Genomic DNA, 21,967 nt, shown 5'->3' on the forward strand with positions numbered 1-21,967 from the left:
AAAACCATTAGCATAAAATGAAACCTTGCACAAAGACAAAGAGAATAAAGCTGATACCAGGGCTATTTGATAAAATAAATAAAAGTTTTAGCAAATTAACAATAAAAATGCAGTCTGACAGTTTAAGTGGAAACAAATTGAAAAAATTTTATATCAACTATATATTTACCAGCATATCCAATCTGAATGGCCAGCTTGGTTAACTTCGCTTGAAGGACAGATTTATCTTGCCCACCTCCTCCTGATCGTCTTGCAACCTCCTCATCCTCCTCCTCTTCTTCTTTTGCATGTTTGTTATTTCTTACATCCCCATCAGCATTTGCAGAATTGGCAGTTACATGATGAGAATTACCCGTTACAGCCGCAGCCTCACCATCTCCTGGCTTGGCTGTAAAATATGACAGTAGACAGACTTTGATACTATAAAGGTTAACAAGTTAATAAAAGCATTCCCAAGCGAAGCAAAAAAGACAACATATGAAACTGTTGAGAGAAACTATTATAATCAACAGGAATGGATAATCAAGTTCATAAGTCCAATGATCATGCAGGAGACACATATATGGTCTTTAAATTTCAAATCTATCATGACACAAACAATAATGTAAGGGGCTTTAGCTTATATATTCATAAAGACATTAGGCATTAGACTTTGCCAAAACAATGACTGGTATACCCTCTACACACAGTAAGAACTTAGCAAAAGCCATTTTACATAAAGAACACCAGAGGATCAACAATGTCTACCACAATGACAATTCGCCAAATCATACGAACATTAAAAACAAAAGGCCAGAAAATGACAGTTACCTACTGTAAATGTATTCAACATTGTCTTGGCAAGGATACAGTGTATAAAAATGAGAACAAGATAATGATGTCCAAATATTAACATCAAACACATAAAACAGTCAATTGTGTACATGGGGCACGATAAAAATGGATGAAAGTAAATGATAAAACATATCCTGAAAAGAAAACAGGCAGCAGGAGGAGGTGAAATACTAAAGCCAGTAGAGCCGTACTAGGATCGGCGTCAATCAACTCCTCGCCCGAGTCGCCCTTCTTGTGTTTTTTCCGCTGCTTTTTGGCCTCTGTTTTGGGGCACAAGCGGTGATTGATGATGATGATGGATTCAGAAGGCAACAACGGTAGTGGTTGGTTGGTTGGTCAGGGGTTACATGCAAAAAAAGATGTCAAAAACAATAAAATCATTAGTACTAGATAGGGAAATACAAATCAAATCCATAAGCTTTATGTAGCAGAGGTAAGAAAATGCTAAGATTATGTAGAATCCTGGTTAGAGGACTACTTGTGAACAGGCTAAACCACAACTGTGAGTCAGCAAGGGTCAACAACTTCATAACAGGAGGATAAAACAAAAGTAAGTCTGAACTGGAAAGACGAGTCACTTTCCTGAACATTTAATACATACCTTATGTATTATTCCACATTTTCAAAAACATTTCATCATAGAAAAACATATCAATCTATATGATAACAGAAAAATATTAATATAGAATCTACCTCCTGATATGATAAACTGATATGCTAGTGACACTATTCTGTCATAAAGATCTATAGCTCAGTTTGGTTTTTGATAATAAAGCTTCCTTTGATCACTACAGCTGCAATAAAGCCTGACTACAATTGTGGAAGACAGTCCTCACTCACTGAACCATATAAAAGATTCAGCAGCAGTATCTAGTGCAGCAGCTTTAAGAGAGTGAAGTGATAAGTACTTTGTTATCATTAAATAAAGGTGAAATAATATTAATTCAAGATCACTACATCTATATAAATAATAAATTACTAGGTTTTTCCAGGAAATGTTGCAATTCCTAAGCTATTACTCTAAAAGGATAATCTACAATCATATTCCAGTAATCATGTAAATCTATTACTGGTTTTACTAACATGCCTAGAACTTTATCATTCGCCTTTATGAAAAATACACAAACAAACAAATAAATAAACTTGGCAATATATCTGCTGGGTGCAACATGCATTATTTTATGCCTATGGGGGGGGGGGTGTTTGAAAAAAATCATGTGAGTGCCTATTTCTATGATGTGAAAAGAAAAGGTTCTATGTAAGAGGATTATCAAATATCAAACGCAAAATAAGTTGCATACCATGGCTATGATGTGGTAAAAATTGGACAACCTGAGCTTCACTGAAATCTTTCTTAACCTAGTCATCCTTAAATAATACAACAAAGGTGAATTTAAGTCATGATTACAGTGAACATTTAATTGTTTCTTCTAAGGTTCTTACAATGAAGCTCAGCTAAGTCACCTGAAAAATGACTAACCTACATATCAATAGATACAAACGAAATGAAAAAAAAGGGGCCTTATCCATGGGTACGGTTCTATTAAAATAAGACATTACCTCTCTTTCTTTTCTTGGCCTCAACTTCTTCTTCATCTGCTGCAGCTCCAAGGAGTGTAAAGATGATACCTGCCTGGGAATTAACTCCAACAGCAGTGACAAGCATCTTCCCACTACCCTCCATTACATGTGTCCCTGTCAAGAGAAAATCAGTTTTACATGCATAAATGTTTTCCAAATAAAATCAAGGATAATCAATTTCCTGTGTATCTGTGAAGATAAAAAAAAAGAGACCATAAACATAAGTGGACAATTAAAAACATCAGAAAATGAGCTGGAAGGAGAAAGGTACAAGCACATATGCATGCACACACACACACAAACAAATGTTTGAGGATGTTATGGGAAACTGATACAAAGCAAGACCATACATTTACACAATAAAATGAAAAGTTGAAGACAAAGAAGAATCAATTCGTAATTTGTAAGATGGAAGAGGAACTATTCTATATCTATTCATTATACTTCACCGCCATCTCCCGTGTTGGCGAGGTAGCGCAAGGAAACAGACAAGGAATGGCCCAATCCACCCACATACACACATATACATAAACGCTCACATGCACATATACATTTCACCATATACATACATATACATAAACAGACATATACATATATACACATGTACATAATCATACTTGCTGCCTTCATCCATTTCTGTCTCCACCGCACCACACACAAAATAGCATCCCCTCCCTTCCTCCAGCAAGGTAGCACCAGGAACAGACAAAAAGGCCACATTCGTTCACATTCAATCTCTAGCTGTCATGTGTAATGCACCGAAACCACAGCTCACTTTCCACATCCAGGCCCACAGACCTTTCCACGGTTTATCCTAGATGATTCACATCCCCTGGTTCAATCCACTGAAAGCACATCCACCCTGATATACCACATCATTCTAATTCACTCTATTCCTTGCTTGCCCTTCAAACTCCAGTATGTTCAGCCTCCGATCACTCAAAATCGTTTTCACTCCATCCTTCCACCTCCATTTGGTATCCTGCTTCCACTTTCTTCCACCTCTCTCCATGTGTCCAAACCATTTTAATACACCCTCTTCTGCTCTCTCAGCCTTACTCTTTTTATCACCACACATCTCTCTTACCCTTTCATTACTTACTCAATCAAACCACCTCACACCACATATTGTCCTCAAACATTTCATTTCCAACTCATCCACCCTCCTCCGCACAACCCTATCTATAGCCCATGCCTCACAACCATATAACATTGTTGGAACCACTATTCCTTCAAACATACCCATTTTTGTTCTCCGAGATAACATTCTCGCCTTCCACACATTCTGCAATGCTCCCAGAACCTTCATCCCCTGCCCACCCTGTGACTCACTTCCGTTTCCATGGTTCCATCCACTGCTACATCCACTCTCAAATATTAAAACACTTCACTTCCTCCAGTTTTTCTCCATTCAAACTTACCTCCCAATTAACTTGTCCCTCAACCCTACTGAACCTAACAACCTTGCTCTTATTCACATTTACTCTTAGCTTTCTTCTTTCAAACACTTTATCAAACTCAGTCACCAGCTTCTGCAGTTTCTCACCTGAATTAGCCACCAGTGCTGCATCATCAGCAAGCAACAATTGACTCACTTCCCATGCTCCCTCATCCACAACTGACTGCATACATGCCCCTCTCTCTCAAAAACTCTTGCATTCATCTCCCTAACCACCCCATCCAAAAACAAATTAAGCAACCATGGAGACATCACGCACCCCTGCCACAAACCGGCATTCACTGAGAACCCCTACTCTTACATATGCCTTATAAGCATCCTTGGTAAAAACTAAAAACTTTTCACTGCTTCTAGCAACTTACCTCCCACACCATATACTTTTAAAATCTTCCACAAAGCATCTCTATCCACCCTTCACTACTTCTAGCAACTTACCTCCAACACCATATACTTTTAAAACCTTCCACAAAGCATTTCTATCCACCCTATCATATGCCTTTTCCAGGTCCATAAGTACTACAAACAAATCCATCTGTTTTTCTAAGCATTTCTCACATACATTTTTCAAAGCAAACACCTGATCCACACATCCTCTACCACTTCTGAACCACAATGCTCTTCCCCAATCTGATGCTCTGTGCATGCCTTTATCCTCTCAATCAATAACCTCCCATATATTTTCCCAGGAATACTCACCAACCTTTTGCCTCTGTAACTTGAACACTCACCTTTATCCCCTTTGCCTTTGTACAATGGCATTATGCATGCATTCCGCCAATCCTCAGGCACTTCACCATGATGCATACATACATTGAATATCCTTACCAACCAATCAACAACACAGTCACCCCCTTTTTTAATAAATTCCACTGCAGTACCATCCAAACTTGCCACCTTGGCACTTTCATCTTCCGCAAATGACTGGGAAAGGTATAAAAGAAAGCGGCAGGAGGTCAAGAGAAAGGTGCAAAAGGTGAAAAAGAGGGCAAATGAGAGTTGGGGTGAATGAGTATCATCAAATTTTAGGGAGAATAGAAAGATGTTTTGGAAAGAAGTAAACAGTGTGCATAAGACAAGAGAACAAATGGGAACATCGGTGAAGGGGGAAAATGGGTAGGCAATAACAAGTAGTGATGAAGTGAGGAGATGGAGTGAATATTTTGAAGGTTTGTTAAATGTGTTTGATGATACAGTAGCAGATATAGGGTGTTTTGATCAGGGTAGAGTGCAAAGTGAAAGGGTCAGGGAGAATGGTTTGGCAAAGAGAGAAAAAGAACTAAAGGAAAGAAAACAAAATTAAAAGAACATGAACACAAATTTGCATCAGAAATATATCAGAAGTTGCATCACTAAATGAAAGAAGGTAAAATTATCAAAAAACAGGAAAGGTCAGAAGGGAATATTCTACATGTCCTAGATAACATTGAACACAAGGAACTGCCTAAAACACAGGCTCAAGAAATTATCAAAAATTGTGGGCCAAAGTTGGGCACTAAGGCGATAATCTGATAACATAATTATCAATGTTAATTTTTTCATAAAACTATTATCATAAGTGAATTTCCATAATCATTATCAGACCAGTTGACTTCCGACAATTTTGATTTTTCAGTCTGATAACGTCCATTAATATTTTATCCAATAAATTTTTATTGTTCTACTTTTTCTTTTCAGGTCCTTCAGCATAATTGTTATTCTTTGTTATTTATTTCATTTCTTGTAATAGGAAAGTTTAAACTATAATTGGCTATATCAGTGATATACTTTGCTATTCATTCTATTTGTCATCATTTACATGTATACATGATAATGTCACGTGTTATGTAAGTGAAACATATAGCTCAGATGTATTGTTTATTTGTTTCTTATGTCCAACATAATCATGCAATGATTAATTCTTATCATTTTCATATTTATTTATTTATTTATTTTGCTTTGTCGCTGTCTCCCGCGTTTGCGAGGTAGCGCAAGGAAACAGACAAAAGAAATGGCCCAACCCACCCCCATACACATGTATATACATACACGTCCACACACGCAAATATACATACCTATACATTTCAATGTACACATATATATACACACACAGACACATACATATATACCCATGCACACAATTCACAATGTCTGCCTTTATTCATTCCCACTGCCACCTCGCCACACATGGAATACCATCCCCCTCCCCCCTCATGTGTGCGAGGTAGTGCTAGGAAAAGACAACAAAGGCCCCATTCGTTCACACTCAAGTCTCTAGCTGTCATGCAATAATGCCCAAAACCACAGCTCCCTTTCCACATCCAGGCCCCACACAACTTTCCATGGTTTACCCCAGACGCTTCACATGCCCTGATTCAATCCACTGACATCACGTCAACCCCAGTATACCACATCGATCCAATTCACTCTATTCCTTGCCCGCCTTTCACCTTCCTGCATGTTCAGGCCCCGATCACTCAAAATCTTTTTCACTCCATCTTTCTACTTCCAATTTGGTCTCCCACTTCTCTTCGTTCCCTCCACCTCCGACACATATATCCTCTTGGTCAATCTTTCCTCACTCATTCTCTCCATGTGACCAAACCATTTCAAAACACCCTCTTCTGCTCTCTCAACCACGCTCATTTTATTTCCACACATCTCTCTTACCCTTACATTACTTACTCGATCAACTACCTCACACCACACATTGTCCTCAAACATCTCATTTCCAGCACATCCACCCTCCTGCACACAACTCTATCCATAGCCCACGTCTCGCAACCATACAACCATACAACATTCATACAGTGATGAAAATTATATGGTTTGTAAAATAATAGAAACAAATATTGAAAACAGATTAATCCTCGCCAGTACTGTTTCTGTACTGAACAGGTACAGTGCAAGGTTACAAGTAGAAGCGGATGTGTCCATGGATCTTGTTGGTTGACAGTTGCCAATTCTCTGGCAAGGAAAGAATTCTATTAAGATTCATGAACTTTGAAATTTTGTATAAAGCTAAATAAAACACTTTAAAAAGGACAGACATAGGCTGTTCTTTTTTCTCAAAATTAATTAGGACTACCAGATCTAACAAAATGACAGACTGTCATTAAAGGGACAGACCTAGCAATGCTGTCTGACACTGTGGATTTGGCGGTAAGTAGTAACGCTGTTCAGCATTGTCAACTTGACAGCATTCAGTTCTCTAACTTCTCTCTTACAGTCTGGTCTCAACATTGAGATCGCCTCTGTCACAGGCACTTCTGACTTTCAACTCGGCTCTCTGTGTGGCAGAGGCTTCTCAGCCATCTGACAGGCAGGTCACCGCCAGCCAGGACCACGAGCCTTTCCAAAATCCCTGGCCCCACCTGGAGTGCTACTTCAAGCTCATTAATTAATAATTACTTCTTTTTTTACATTTTGAGTTGACTAATTGCTAATTCTCAGTTTGCTTATTAATATTGTACCATACAGTATGCTTAATAGTCTAATAAATGTACTTAGATTTCAAACTTACCTTTCGGTTTCTAGAATACTTATCTGGTAAGGTGAAATTAAGTTCATGGTATTGGTTTGGTTAGGGGAATTTTCAAAACAGTAAATTTTCTGATAAAGATTTAAAAAATCATTATGTAAAAATGTTGCAAAATTTGTAAAAAATGTTTACAAATTCTTGGATTCAACATATCTATTTAATTATATTTATCATACTTTGTCGCTGTCTCCTGTATTAGCAAGGTAGAACAAGGAAACAGACAAAAGAACGGCCCAACCCACCCACATACACATGTATATATATACACGTCCACACACGCACATGTACATACCTATACATTTCAATGTATACATATACATACATACACAGACATATATATATATATATATATATATATATATATATATATATATATACACATGAACATAATTCATACTTGCTGCCTTTATTCATTCCCGTCGCCACCCCGCAACACATGAAATGATAACCCCCTCCCCCTGCACGCGAGCGAGGTAGCGCTAGGAAAAGACAACAAAGGCCACATTCGTTCACACTCAGTCTCTAGCTGTCATGTGTAATGCACCGAAACCACAGCTCCCTTTCCACATTCAGGCCCCACAAAACTTTCCATGGTTTATCCCAGATGCTTCACATGCCCTGGTTCAATCCATTGACAGCACGGTGACCCCAGTATACCACATCATTCCAATTCACTCTCTTCATTGCACACATTTCCCCCTCCTACATGTTCAGGCCCCGATCGCTCAAAATCTTTTTCACTCCATCCTTCCACCTCTATTTTGGTCTCCCACTTCTCCTCGTTCCTTCCACCTCTGATACATATATATCCTCTTTGTCAATTTTTCCTCACTCATTCTCTCCATGTGACCAAACCATTTCAAAACACCCTCTTCTGCTCTCTCAACCACACTATTTTTATTGCCACACATCTCTCTTACCCTTTCATTACTTACTCCATCAAACCACCTCACACCACATATTGTCCTCAAACATCTCATTTCCAGCACACCCATCCTCCTCTGCACAACCCTATCTATAGCCCACGCCTCGCAAACATATACTATTGTTGGAACCACTATTCCTTCAAACATACCCATTTTTGCTTTCCAAGATAATGTTCTTGCCTTCCACATATTTTTCAACGCTCCCATATCTTTTGCCCCCTCCCCCATCCTGTGACTCACTTCCGCTTCCATGGTTCCATCTGCTGCCAAATCCACTCCCAGATATCTAAAACATTTCACTTCCTCCAGTTTTTCTCCATTCAAACTTACCTCCCAATTGACTTGTCCCTCAACCCTACTGTACCTAATAACTTTCCTCTTATTCACATTTACTCTCAGTTTTCTTCTTTCACACACTTTACCAAACTCAGTCACCAGCTTCTGCAGTTTCTCACCCGAATCAGCCACCAGCGCTGTATCATCAGTGCACATCAACTGCCTCACTTCCCAAGCTCACTCATCCACAACAGACTGCATACTTCCCCCTCTCTCCAAAACTCTTGCATTCACCTCCCTAACAACCTCATCCATAAACAAATCAAATAACCATGAAGACATCACACACCCCTGCCGCAAACCAACATTCACAGAGAACCAATCACTTTCCTCTCTTCCTACTCGTACACATGCCTTACATCCTTGATAAAAACTTTTCACAGCTTCTAGAAACTTGCCTCCCGCACCCTATATTCTTAATACCTTCCACAGAGCATCTCTATCAACTCTATCATATGCCTTCTCCTGATCCATAAATGCTACATATAAATACAATTGTTTTTCAAAGTATTTCTCACATACATTCTTCAAAACAAACACCTGACCCACACATCCTCTACCACTTCTGAAACTACACTGCTCTTCTCCAATCTGATGCTCTGTACATGCCTTCACCCTCTCAATCAATACCCTCCCATATAACTTCCCAGGAATACTCAACAAACTTATACCTCTGTAATTTGAGCACTCACCTTTATCCCCTTTGCCTTTGTACAATGGCAATATGCATGCATTCCACCAATCCTCAGACACTTCACCAGGAGCCATACATACATTAAATATCCTTACCATCCAGTCAACAACACAATCGCACCTTTTTTATTAAATTCCACTGCAATACAATCCAAACCAGCCGCCTTGCTGGCTTTCATCTTCTGCAAAGCTTTCACCACCTCTTCTCTGTTTACCAAATCATTCTCCCTAACCCTCTCACTTCACACACCACCTAGACCAAAACACCCTACATCTGCCACTCTATCATCAAACACATTCAAAAAACCTTCAAAATACTCACTCCATCTCCTTCTCACATCACCACTACTTGTCATTACCTCCCCATTAGCCCCCTTAACCGATGCTCCCATGAGTTCTCTTGTGTTGCGCACTTTATTTACCTCCTTCCAGAACATCTTTTTATTCTCCCTAAAACTTAATGATACTCTCTCACCCCAACTCTCATTTGCCCTCTTTTTCACCTCTTTCACCTTTCTCTTGACCTCCTGCCTCTTTCTTTTATACATCTTCCAGTCATTTGCACTACCTCCCTGCAAAAATCATCCAAATGCCTCTCTCTTCTCTTTCACTAATAATCTTATTTCTTCATCCCACCACTCACTACCCTTTCTAATCTGCCCACCGCCCACACTTCTAATGCCACAAGCATCTTTTGCACAAGCCATCACTGCTTCCCTAAATACATCCCATTCCTCCCCCACTCCCCTTACGTCCTTTGCTCTCACCTTTTTCATTTCTGCACTCAGTCTCTCCTGGTACTTTCCTTAAACAAGTCTCCTTCCCAAGCTCACTTACTCTCACCACTCTCTTCACTCCAACATTCTCTCTTCTCTTCTGAAAACCTCTACAAATCTTCACCTTCGCCTCCACAAGATAATGATCAGACATCCCTCCAGTTGCACCTCTCAGCACATTAACATCCAAAAGTCTCTCTCACGCACCTATCAATTAACACATAATCCAATAATGCTCTCAGGCCATCTCTCCTCCTTACATATGTATTAATCTTATCTATTTGGCTTTGTTGCTGTCTCCCGCGTTAGCGAGGTAGAGCAAGGAAACAGACGAAAGAATGGGCCAACCCACCCCCATACACATGTATATACATACACGTCCACACATGCAAATATACATACCTATAAATCTCAATGTATACATATATATAAACACACAGACATATACATATATACACATGTACATAATTCATACTGTCTGCCTTTATCAATTCCCATCACCCCCTTGCCACACATAAAATAACAACCTCCTCCCCTTCATGTGTGCGAGGTAGCACTAGGAAAAGACAACAAAGGCCACATTCGTTCACACTCAGTCTCTAGCTGTCATGTAATAATGCACCGAAACCACAGCTCCATTTCCATATCCAGGCCCCAAAGAACTTTCCATGGTTTACCCCAGATGCTTCACATGCCCTGGTTCAATCCATTGACAGCACGTTGACCCCAGTATACCACATCGTTCCAATTCACTCTATTCCTTGCACGCCTTTCACCCTCCTGCATGTTCAGGCCCTGATCACTCAAAATCTTTTTCACTCCATCTTTCCACCTCCAATTTGGTCTCCCACTTCTCCTCGATCCCTCCACCTCCGACACATATATCCTCTTGGTCAATCTTTCCTCACTAATTCTCTCCATGCGACCAAACCATTTCAAAACACCCTCTTCTGCTTTCTCAACCACACTCTTTTATTACCACACATCTCTCTTACCCTATTATTACTTACTCGATCAAACCACCTCACACCACACATTGTCCTCTAACGTCTCATTTCCAGCACATCAACCCTCCTCTCCACAACTCTATCCATAGCCCACGCCTTGCAACCGTATAACATTGTTGGAACCACTATTCCTTCAAACATACCCATTTTTGCTTTCCGAGATAATGCTTTCGACTTCCACACATTCTTCAACGCTCCCAGAACGTTCGCCCCCTCCCCCACCCTATGATTCACTTCCACTTCCATGATTCCATCCGTTGCCAGATCCACTCCCAGATATCTAAAACACTTCACTTCCTCCAGTTTTTCTCAATTCAACCTTACCTCCCAACTGACTTGACCCTCAACCCTACTGTACCTAATAACCTTACTCTTATTCACATTTACTCTCAGTTTTCTTCTTTCACAGACTTTACCAAACTCCGTCACCAGCTTCTGCAGTTTGTCACATGAATCAGCCACCAGCGATGTATCATCAGCGAACAACAACTGATTCACTTTCCAAGCTCTCTCATCCACAACAGACTGCATACTTGCCCCTCTTTCCAAAACTCTTGCATTCACCTCACTAACAACCCCATCCATAAACAAATTAAACAACCATGGAGACATTACACACCCCTGCCGCAAACCAACATTCACTGAGAACCAATCACTTTCCTCTCTTCCTACACATACACATGCCTTTCATCCTCAATAAAAACTTTTCACTGCTTTTAACAACTTGCCTCCCACACCATATATTCTTAATACCTTCCACAGAGCATCTCTATCAACTCTATCATATGCCTTCTCCAGATCCATAAATGCTACATACAAATCCATTTGCTTTTCTAAGTATTTCTCACATAAATTCTTCAAAACAAACACCTGATCCACACATCCTCTACCACTTCTGAAACCACACTGCTCTTCCCCAATCTGATGCTCTGTACATGCCTTCACCCTCTCAATCAATACCCTCCCATATAATTTACCAGGAATAATCAACAAACTTATAGCTCTGTAATTTGAGCATTCACCTTTGTCCCCTTTGCCTTTGTACAATGGCACTATGCATGCATTCTCCCAATCCTCAGGCACCTCACCATGAGTCATACATACATTAAATAACCTTACCAACCAGTCAACAATACAGTCACCCCCATTTTTAATAAATTCCACTGCAATACCATCCAAACCCGCTGCCTTGCCAGCTTTCATCTTCCGCAAAGCTTTTACTACCTCTTCTCTGTTTACCAAATCATCCTCCCTAACTCTCTCACTTTGCACACCACCTCGACCAAAACACCCTATATCTGCCACTTTATCATCAAACACATTCAACAAACCTTCAAAATACTCACTCCATCTCCTTCTCACATCACCACTACTTGTTATCACCTCCCCATTAGCCCCCTTCACTGAAGTTCCCATTTGTTCCCTTGTCTTACGCACTTTATTTACCTCCTTCCAAAACATCTTTTTATTCTCCCTAAAATTTAATGATACTCTCTCACCCCAACTCTCATTTGCTTTCTTTTCCACCTCTTGCACCTTTCTCTTGACCTCCTGCATCTTTCTTTCATACATCTCCCACTCATTTGCATTATTTCCGGCAAAAATCGTCCAAATGCCTCTCTCTTCTCTTTCACTTATAATCTTACTTCTTCATCCCACCACTCACTACCCTTTCTAATCTGCCCACCTCCCACGATTTTCATGCCACAAGCATCTTTTGCGCAAGCCATCACTGCTTCCTTAAATACATCCCATTCCCCTACCACTCCCCTTACCTCCTTTGTTCTCACCTTTTTCCATTCTGTACTCAGTCTCTCCCGGTACTTCCTCAAACAAGTCTCCTTCCCAAGCTCACTTACTCTCACCACTCTCTTCACTCCAACATTCTCTCTTCTTTTCTGAAAACCTCTAAAAATCGTCACTTTCACCTCCACAAGATAATGATCAGACATCCCTCCAGTTGCACCTCTCAGCATATTAACATCCAAAAGTCTCTCTTTCATGCGCCTATCAATTAACACATAATCCAATAACGCTCTCTGGCCATCTCTCCTACTTACATATGTATACTTATGTATATCTCTCTCTTTAAACCAGGTATTCCCAATCACCAGTCCTTTTCCAGCACATAAATCTACAAGCTCTTCACCATTTCCATTTACAACACTGAACACCCCATGTGCACCAATTATTCCCTCAACTGCCACATTACTCACCTTTGCATTCAAATGTGGTCTCATGCATCAAAACTACTAACACATTCACTTAGCTGCTCCCAAAACACTTGCCTCTCATGATCTTTCTTCTCATGCCCAGGTGCATAGGCACCAATAATCATCCACCTCTCTCCATCCACTTTCAGTTTTACCCATATCAATCTAGAGTTTACTTTCTCACACTATCACATACTCCTACAACTCCTCTTTCAGGAATAGTGCTACTCCTTCCCTTGCTCTTGTCCTCTCACAAACCCCGACTTTCTCCCAAAACATTCCGAAACCACTCTTCCCTTTTACTCTTGAGCTTCATTTCACTCAGAGCCAAAACATCCAGGTTCCTTTCCTCAAACATACAACCTATCTCTCCTTTTTCTCATCTTGGTTACATCCACACACATTTAGACACCCTAGTCTAAGCCTTCGAGGAGGATGAGCACTTTCCATGTGACTCCTTCTGTTTCCCCTTTTAGAAAGTTAAAATAGAAGAAGGGGAGGGTTTCTAGCCTCCTGCTCCCGTCCCCTTTAGTTGCCTTCTATGACATGTGGGGAATGTGTGGTAAGCATTCTTTCTCCCCTATCCAAAGGCTTCAACATAAATACCCATTTTCTATGAGTTTTCAAGCTTTTTTTCCTTGTTTCTTAAAATCTTTATCAAAAAAGTTATAGCTATCAGATTATCATAAACATCTGATAACTAGGTATAAAAACTATCGGATTATCAATATTGGACTTAAAAATTGGGCTCATCAGATTATTGTTATTGAAGTTAACGTTATAATTATCAGTGCCCAGTTTCTGGGGCTGCTTAATGGACTCTGAACATAAATGACTGAAGCAGTAAAACAGGAACATGGAACATTGTAACAAAGAAGCTAAGGAGATTGAGCAAAGCTGTAGATGAAATAATATGCACTGTTAGTAAAAATGGCGATTAGAGAAAAAGCAACAAACCAACAAACACTAGTCGATGAAAGAAAACAAATGGACTTGGCCATAAAGTAGGTTGACATGTGAAAATCTTTAACTATTTTTGCACTAGATGGAAAACATACACCATATAAAGAGTGACCAAATGCTCATTAAAAGATTTTTGGAGGCTATGGAGGTGCCAGATGCAATTTCAGTGATAAAGAAAAAAAATGGTAGTTATAATCAAGACATAAAAGGATATCCAAATACCAACATTTTCTTGGGAGTCATCTAGCCAGTACGTACCCTAACAGGTGAAGAAACTTAAAAAAAAGGCAGGATTCAGTGGGTATTCACAAAACATGATAGACCAAGGGAAGAAAGGGGAAAAAAGTAAATACAATCACATTGTACAAAATGGCAGATGCCAAATGAGACAATAAGATGAATCACCCCTGCCAGGACCAAAGAAAATTGGGAATGTTAAGTGATGGAAATGCAAGAATGAAAGCTATGTATACAGATGCTGATGGATTAGTACATGGTACAGAGCTGGAATTCAGTAATCATATTCGGGAAAATGTACCTGTTCTTGTCGGACTTGTGAAAACAAAGCTTAATAAAGAGATAAGATCTCACCTGTTATGCCCATTGGGGTGCATGATAGTACATAAGGAAAGACAAGGCAGTGGAGGAGGAATAACCCTCTTATTAAAAGGATGTCATATACCTCAGTAAATGGTGAAAGATGGCCTATTCACACAATACATAAAGGGAAGAGTAACTGTAGTAAAGAAATGCACAGCAACATTGATATTACATAATCCTCTAAAGAAATGGAATGATCTACAACAAAATATACAATAATGCCAAAGGAACAATCATGATGGTACAGAAAGGAATAAAGCACACACTTCTCACAGACAGTAGAGTAATGTTGGATATAGCATGATTTGATATAACAATCTTGATAAAAGCATCAACACTTACATAATTTCCATTTTTTATCATAACAGGAGCTATTGTGATACAATGTGAGCCCAGCTAACCAAATGCTGCTGGGTGCTGATGCTGTGCATGCCACTTTAGACACCACATAATTTCTCTGCTTGAATTTAAACAGTGAGGATGCATCATATGCCCACTTGAACCAGTCACTACCATACATAAGCATCCAACAAGTACTCATACCACGAATAAACCTACTAAGAAGGTAAAGAAGACCTTTACCTTGGGGGAAGAGTTCATGAAACTGAATGAACTTGAGCATGGGTCCAACCATTCAGCAGTTGTTCAACATTATGTTACTAATGACAACAGCATCTACACCATAAAGAAGAAAAGCAAATCTATCAGGAAAGCCTTTCTCAACATCTATTTCAAAGATGCCAATGCATCTTAAGACAATGACAGCTGTGGAGATGTAGGATACCCTGAAAATCTGGCTGCAAATGTCTCCTATTCCTGAACGAATCATTAAAAACAAAGCCACTGAGATCTAAGAGGAGTTGATGAAGAAAAAAGGTAAGCCAGTCCGTGAAAGTAAATCTGCCACTTGCCAAGGCTGGCTTCATAATTGTACACGTAAGCCAACCTGGAAAATGTGACTGTCAGGTGAGGCTGCAACAATGAAAGTAAAGGCTGCAGAGTGTGCAAAAGTGGAAATCCAGACAATCATGAAAAAAAAATTAAACACCAGATCAGGTATGGAACTGTGATGAGAATGGCCTTTACTGGATAAAGGTGCCAAAGAAAATATAACAGATGAAGGCTGAGGCAAAGGCTCCATGTTTCAAGGCTTTCAAAGACCAAATCACATGGTGGTTGAGAATGCTATTTCATGGCCAGATATCTATGTTGGTGCATCAGTAAGGAGTGATAAAATGTATCATTTCCACTAGTGGGGCATAAAGATATGCGTCAGTTAAGGTTTCCAAATTATTACTATCTAAAGATACACGTCAGTTATGTTTTTCAAATTATTTCTATTATTTTTCAATAACCTGATATAACATAAGGAATGAAAAGGACAAAATGTATGGTATGCACATGATAAACATGTATTTAGTAACGTGTGGTGAAAGAATAAAATTACTTTTTTTCTGGGAAGAAAATTAGCAGTAAATCAAATGAACACATGGACATTATGTTTCAAGTGACATGAAAATAAATAAAAGTAATGAGTAAGAAGCATGAAAATGAAAAGACATACATGTGCTTAAATCACAAATAATCATATGACCTGGGGCCTGACATTACAGGTGGAAACCCTGCAACATCAGTGGCAAAGTGTGGGTTGGGTGATGAGCTGGTTCAAGATTAGGGAACAGTTGCAGAGGCTTCAGTATTATTTCCCTTATGTAGTGTATCGTTGATTATTTTTAATGTTTACGGTGGTAAATTGGGGGTTGTGTGACAAGCTGGTCCAAGATTATGGGGCAGATACAAGGCTGTAGTATTATTTTCTATATGTATCGTTGATTATCTTGAATGTTTAGGTGATTTTTAATCAAATGTCTGGTACAGTTCCATATGTATATCATATCCTTTGTTTACAGAGTTTTGAGGATTATTTCATAAATTTTTGGCCTTTAGTTCAACTCTCCATAATACTGTAAAGTGTACTTTTATATCTTTTTAACACCATTCTCTTCAGAAGGTTCTTAACAATTCGTACACTAAAAGTGAATTGCAAAGAGTTCACAATATTGAAGTAATAGTGTAGCAGAAATATGGGTAGTACAAAAGTGTACAGTTCAAAACATTTCAAGTTCGGGAGGGTAAGAGGTCATCTCATGGCTGAAAGTGTACATCTTACTTAGTGTTGCAGTAAATTTCATTTCTGAATATCTTTTTTATACCTGACTGTCATTTCCTGAGTCAACAAGGAAGTGCCATGAAACAAATAGAGACACATCCACTCATATACAGACTTATATATATCATATATTATACTTCCTACACGTACACATGCCTTGCATCCTCGATAAAAACTTTTCACGGCTTCTAACAACTTTCCTCCCACACCATATATTCTTAATACCTTCCACAGAGCATCTCTATCAACTCTATCATATGCCTTCTCCAGATCCATAAATGCTACATACAAATCCATTTGCTTTTCTAAGTATTTCTCACATACATTCTTCAAAGCAAACACCTGATCCACACATCCTCTACCACTTCTGAAACCACACTGCTCTTCCCCAATCTGATGCTCTGTACATGCCTTCACCCTCTCAATCAATACCCTCCCATATAATTTACCAGGAATACTCAACAAACTTATACCTCTGTAATTTGAGCACTCACTCTTATCCCCTTTGCCTTTGTACAATGGCACTATGCACGCATTCCGCCAATCCTCAGGCACCTCACCAAGAGTCATACATACATTAAATAACCTTACCAACCAGTCAATAATACAGTCACCCCCTTTTTTAATAAATTCCACTGCAGTACCATCCAAACCCGCTGCCTTGCCGGCTTTCATCTTCCGCAAAGCTTTTACTACCTCTTCTCTGTTTACCAAATCATTTTCCCTAACCCTCTCACTTTGCACACCACCTCGACCAAACCACCTTATATCTGCCACTCTATCATCAAACACATTCAACAAACCTTCAAAATACTCACTCCATCTCCTTCTCACATCACCACTACTTGTTATCACCTCCCCATTTGTGCCCTTCACTGAAGTTCCCATTTGCTCCCTTGTCTTACACACTTTATTTACCTCCTTCCAGAACATCTTTTTATTCTCCCTAAAATTTAATGATACTCTCTCACACCAACTCTCATTTGCCCTCTTTTTCACCTCCTGCACCTTTCTCTTAATCTCCTGTCTCTTTCTTTTATACATCTCCCACTCAATTGCAATTTTTCCCTGCAAAAATCGTCTAAATGCCTCTCTCTTCTCTTTCACTAATAATCTTACTTCTTCATCCCACCACTCACTACCCTTTCTAATCAACCCACCTCCCACTCTTCTCATGTAGGAAGAGAGGAAAGTGATTGGTTCTCAGTGAATGTAGGTTTGCGGCAGGGGTGTGTGACGTCTCCATGGTTGTTTAATTTATCTATGGATGGGGTTGTTAGGGAGGTGAATGCAAGAGTTTTGGAAAGAGGGGCAAGTATGAAGTCTGTTGGGGATGAGAGAGCTTGGGAAGTGAGTCAGTTGTTGTTCGCTGATGATACAGCGCTGGTGGCTGATTCATGTGAGAAACTGCAGAAGCTGGTGACTGAGTTTGGTAAAGTGTGTGAAAGAAGAAAGTTAATAGTAAATGTGAATAAGAGCAAGGTTATTAGGTACAGTAGGGTTGAGGGTCAAGTCAATTGGGAGGTAAGTTTAAATGGAGAAAAACTGGAGGAAGTAAAGTGTTTTTGATATCTGGGAGTGGATCTGGCAGCGGATGGAAGCATGGAAGTGGAAGTGGATCATAGGGTGGGGGAGGGGGCGAAAATTCTGGGAGCCTTGAAGAATGTGTGGAAGTTGAGAACATTATCTCGGAAAGCAAAAATGGGTATGTTTGAAGGAATAGTGGTTCCAACAATGTTGTATGGTTGCGAGACGTGGGCTATGGATAGAGTTGTGCGCAGGAGGATGGATGTGCTGGAAATGAGATGTTTGAGGACAATGTGTGGTGTGAGGTGGTTTGATCGAGTAAGTAACGTAAGGGTAAGAGAAATGTGTGGAAATAAAAAAAGCGTGGTTGAGAGAGCAGAAGAGAGTGTTTTGAAATGGTTTGGGCACATGGAGAGAATGAGTGAGGAAAGATTGACCAAGAGGATATATGTGTCGCAGGTGGAGGGAACGAGGAGAAGTGGGAGACCAAATTGGAGGTGGAAAGATGGAGTGAAAAAGATTTTGTGTGATCGGGGCCTGAACATGCAGGAGGGTGAAAGGAGGGCAAGGAATAGAGTGAATTGGATCGATGTGGTATACCGGGGTTGACGTGCTGTCAGTGGATTGAATCAGGGCATGTGAAGCATCTGGGGTAAACCATGGAAAGCTGTGTAGGTATGTATATTTGCGTGTGTGGACGTATGTATATACATGTGTATGGGGGTGGGTTGGGCCATTTCTTTCGTCTGTTTCCTTGTGCTACCTCACAGACGTGGGAGACAGCAACAAAGCAAAAAAAAAAAAAAAAAAAATATTTAGTCGCTGTTTCCCACATCAGCGAGGCAACACAAGGAAACGGACGAAGAAATGGCCCAACCACCCACATAGATATATATATATATATATATATATATATATATATATATATATATATATATATATATATATTTTTTTTTTTTATACTTTGTCGCTGTCTCCCGCGTTGCGAGGTAGCGCAAGGAAACAGACGAAAGAAATGGCCCAACCCCCCCATACACATGTATATACATACGTCCACACACGCAAATATACATACCTACACAGCTTTCCATGGTTTACCCCAGATGCTTCACATGCCCTGATTCAATCCACTGACAGCACATCAACCCCGGTATACCACATCGCTCCAATTCACTCTATTCCTTGCCCTCCTTTCACCCTCCTGCATGTTCAGGCCCCGATCACACAAAATCTTTTTCACTCCATCTTTCCACCTCCAATTTGGTCTCCCTCTTCTCCTTGCTCCCTCCACCTCCGACACATATATCCTCTTGGTCAATCTTTCCTCACTCATCCTCTCCATGTGCCCAAACCACTTCAAAACACCCTCTTCTGCTCTCTCAACCACGCTCTTTTTATTTCCACACATCTCTCTTACCCTTACGTTACTCACTCGATCAAACCACCTCACATTGTCCTCAAACATCTCATTTCCAGCACATCCATCCTCCTGCGCACAACTCTATCTATAGCCCACGCCTCGCAACCGTACAACATTGTTGGAACCACTATTCCTTCAAACATACCCATTTTTGCTTTCCGAGATAATGTTCTCGACTTCCACACATTCTTCAAGGCCCCCAGAATTTTCGCCCCCTCCCCCACCCTATGATCCACTTCCGCTTCCATGGTTCCATCCGCTGCCAGATCCACTCCCAGATATCTAAAACACTTCACTTCCTCCAGTTTTTCTCCATTCAAACTCACCTCCCAATTGACTTGACCCTCAACCCTACTGTACCTAATAACCTTGCTCTTATTCACATTTACTCTTAACTTTCTTCTTCCACACACTTTACCAAACTCCGTCACCAGCTTCTGCAGTTTCTCACATGAATCAGCCACCAGCGCTGTATCATCAGCGAACAACAACTGACTCACTTCCCAAGCTCTCTCATCCCCAACAGACTTCATACTTGCCCCTCTTTCCAAAACTCTTGCATTTACCTCCCTAACAACCCCATCCATAAACAAATTAAACAACCATGGAGACATCACACACCCCTGCCGCAAACCTACATTCACTGAGAACCAATCACTTTCCTCTCTTCCTACACGTACACATAAATATATATATATTTTTTTTTTTTGCCGGTCTCCCGCGTTTGTGAGGTAGCGCAAGGAAACAGACGAAAGAAATGGCCCAACCCACCCCCATACACATGTATATACATACACGTCCACACACGCAAATACACATACCTACACAGCTTTCCATGGTTTACCCCAGACGCTTCACATGCCCTGATTCAATCCACTGACAGCATGTCAACCCCGGTATACCACATCGATCCAATTTACTCTATTCCTTGCCCTCCTTTCACCCTCCTGCATGTTCAGGCCCCGATCACACAAAATCTTTTTCACTCCATCTTTCCACCTCCAATTTGGTCTCCCTCTTCTCCTCGTTCCCTCCACCTCCGACACATATATCCTCTTGGTCAATCTTTCCTCACTCATTCTCTCCATGTGCCCAAACCATTTCAAAACACCCTCTTCTGATCTCTCAACCACGCTCTTTTTATTTCCACACATCTCTCTTACCCTTACGTTACTTACTCGATCAAACCACCTCACACCACACATTGTCCTCAAACATCTCATTTCCAGCACATCCACCCTCCTGCGCACAACTCTATCCATAGCCCACACCTCGCAACCATACAACATTGTTGGAAACACTATTCCTTCAAACATACCCATTTTTGCTTTCCGAGATAATGTTCTCGACTTCCACACATTCTTCAAGGCTCCCAGGATTTTCGCCCCCTCCCCCACCCTATGATCCACTTCCGCTTCCAAGGTTCCATCCGCTGCCAGATCCACTCCTAGATATCTAAAACACTTTACTTCCTCCAGTTTTTCTCCATTCAAACTTACCTCCCAATTGACTTGACCCTCAACCCTACTGTACCTAACAACTTTGCTCTTATTCACATTTACTCTTAACTTTCTTCTTTCACACACTTTACCAAACTCAGCCACCAGCTTCTGCAGTTTCTCACATGAATCAGCCACCATATATATATATATATATATATATATATATATATATATATATATATATATATATATATATATATATATATATACATATATATATATACATATATATATATATATATATATATATATATATATATATATATATATATATATATATATCTGTTTCCTTGCACTGCCTCGCAAGCACGGGAGGCAGCGACAAAGCAAAATAAAAAATAATAATAATAATAATAATATATATATATATATATATATATATATATATATATATATATATATATATATATATATATATATTATCCCTGGGGATAGGGGAGAAA

General features: G+C 39.9%; 1 protein-coding gene across 17 annotated transcripts in view; it reads right to left on the reverse strand.

The window, feature by feature from the left end:
* PMCA (plasma membrane calcium-transporting ATPase 3) overlaps window positions 1-21,967 on the reverse strand; it is a 1,595,457-nt gene that overhangs the window by 589,290 nt on the left and 984,200 nt on the right. For 14 of the 17 annotated variants that reach the window (XM_071662674.1, XM_071662681.1, XM_071662678.1 and 11 more), the window contains 3 exons: window positions 2,395-2,529; window positions 1,026-1,094; window positions 170-388 (listed from right to left, as the gene is read on the reverse strand). In XM_071662674.1, the coding sequence (XP_071518775.1) occupies window positions 170-388; window positions 1,026-1,094; window positions 2,395-2,529 (423 nt within the window). The remainder of the gene's footprint in view (window positions 1-169; window positions 389-1,025; window positions 1,095-2,394; window positions 2,530-21,967) is intronic. The other 3 variants (XM_071662682.1, XM_071662688.1, XM_071662683.1) reach the window with 1 other exon arrangement.

This window comes from Panulirus ornatus, chromosome 6 (genome assembly GCF_036320965.1).
Source record: "Panulirus ornatus isolate Po-2019 chromosome 6, ASM3632096v1, whole genome shotgun sequence".
NCBI classification, from domain to species: Eukaryota; Metazoa; Arthropoda; class Malacostraca; order Decapoda; family Palinuridae; genus Panulirus; species Panulirus ornatus.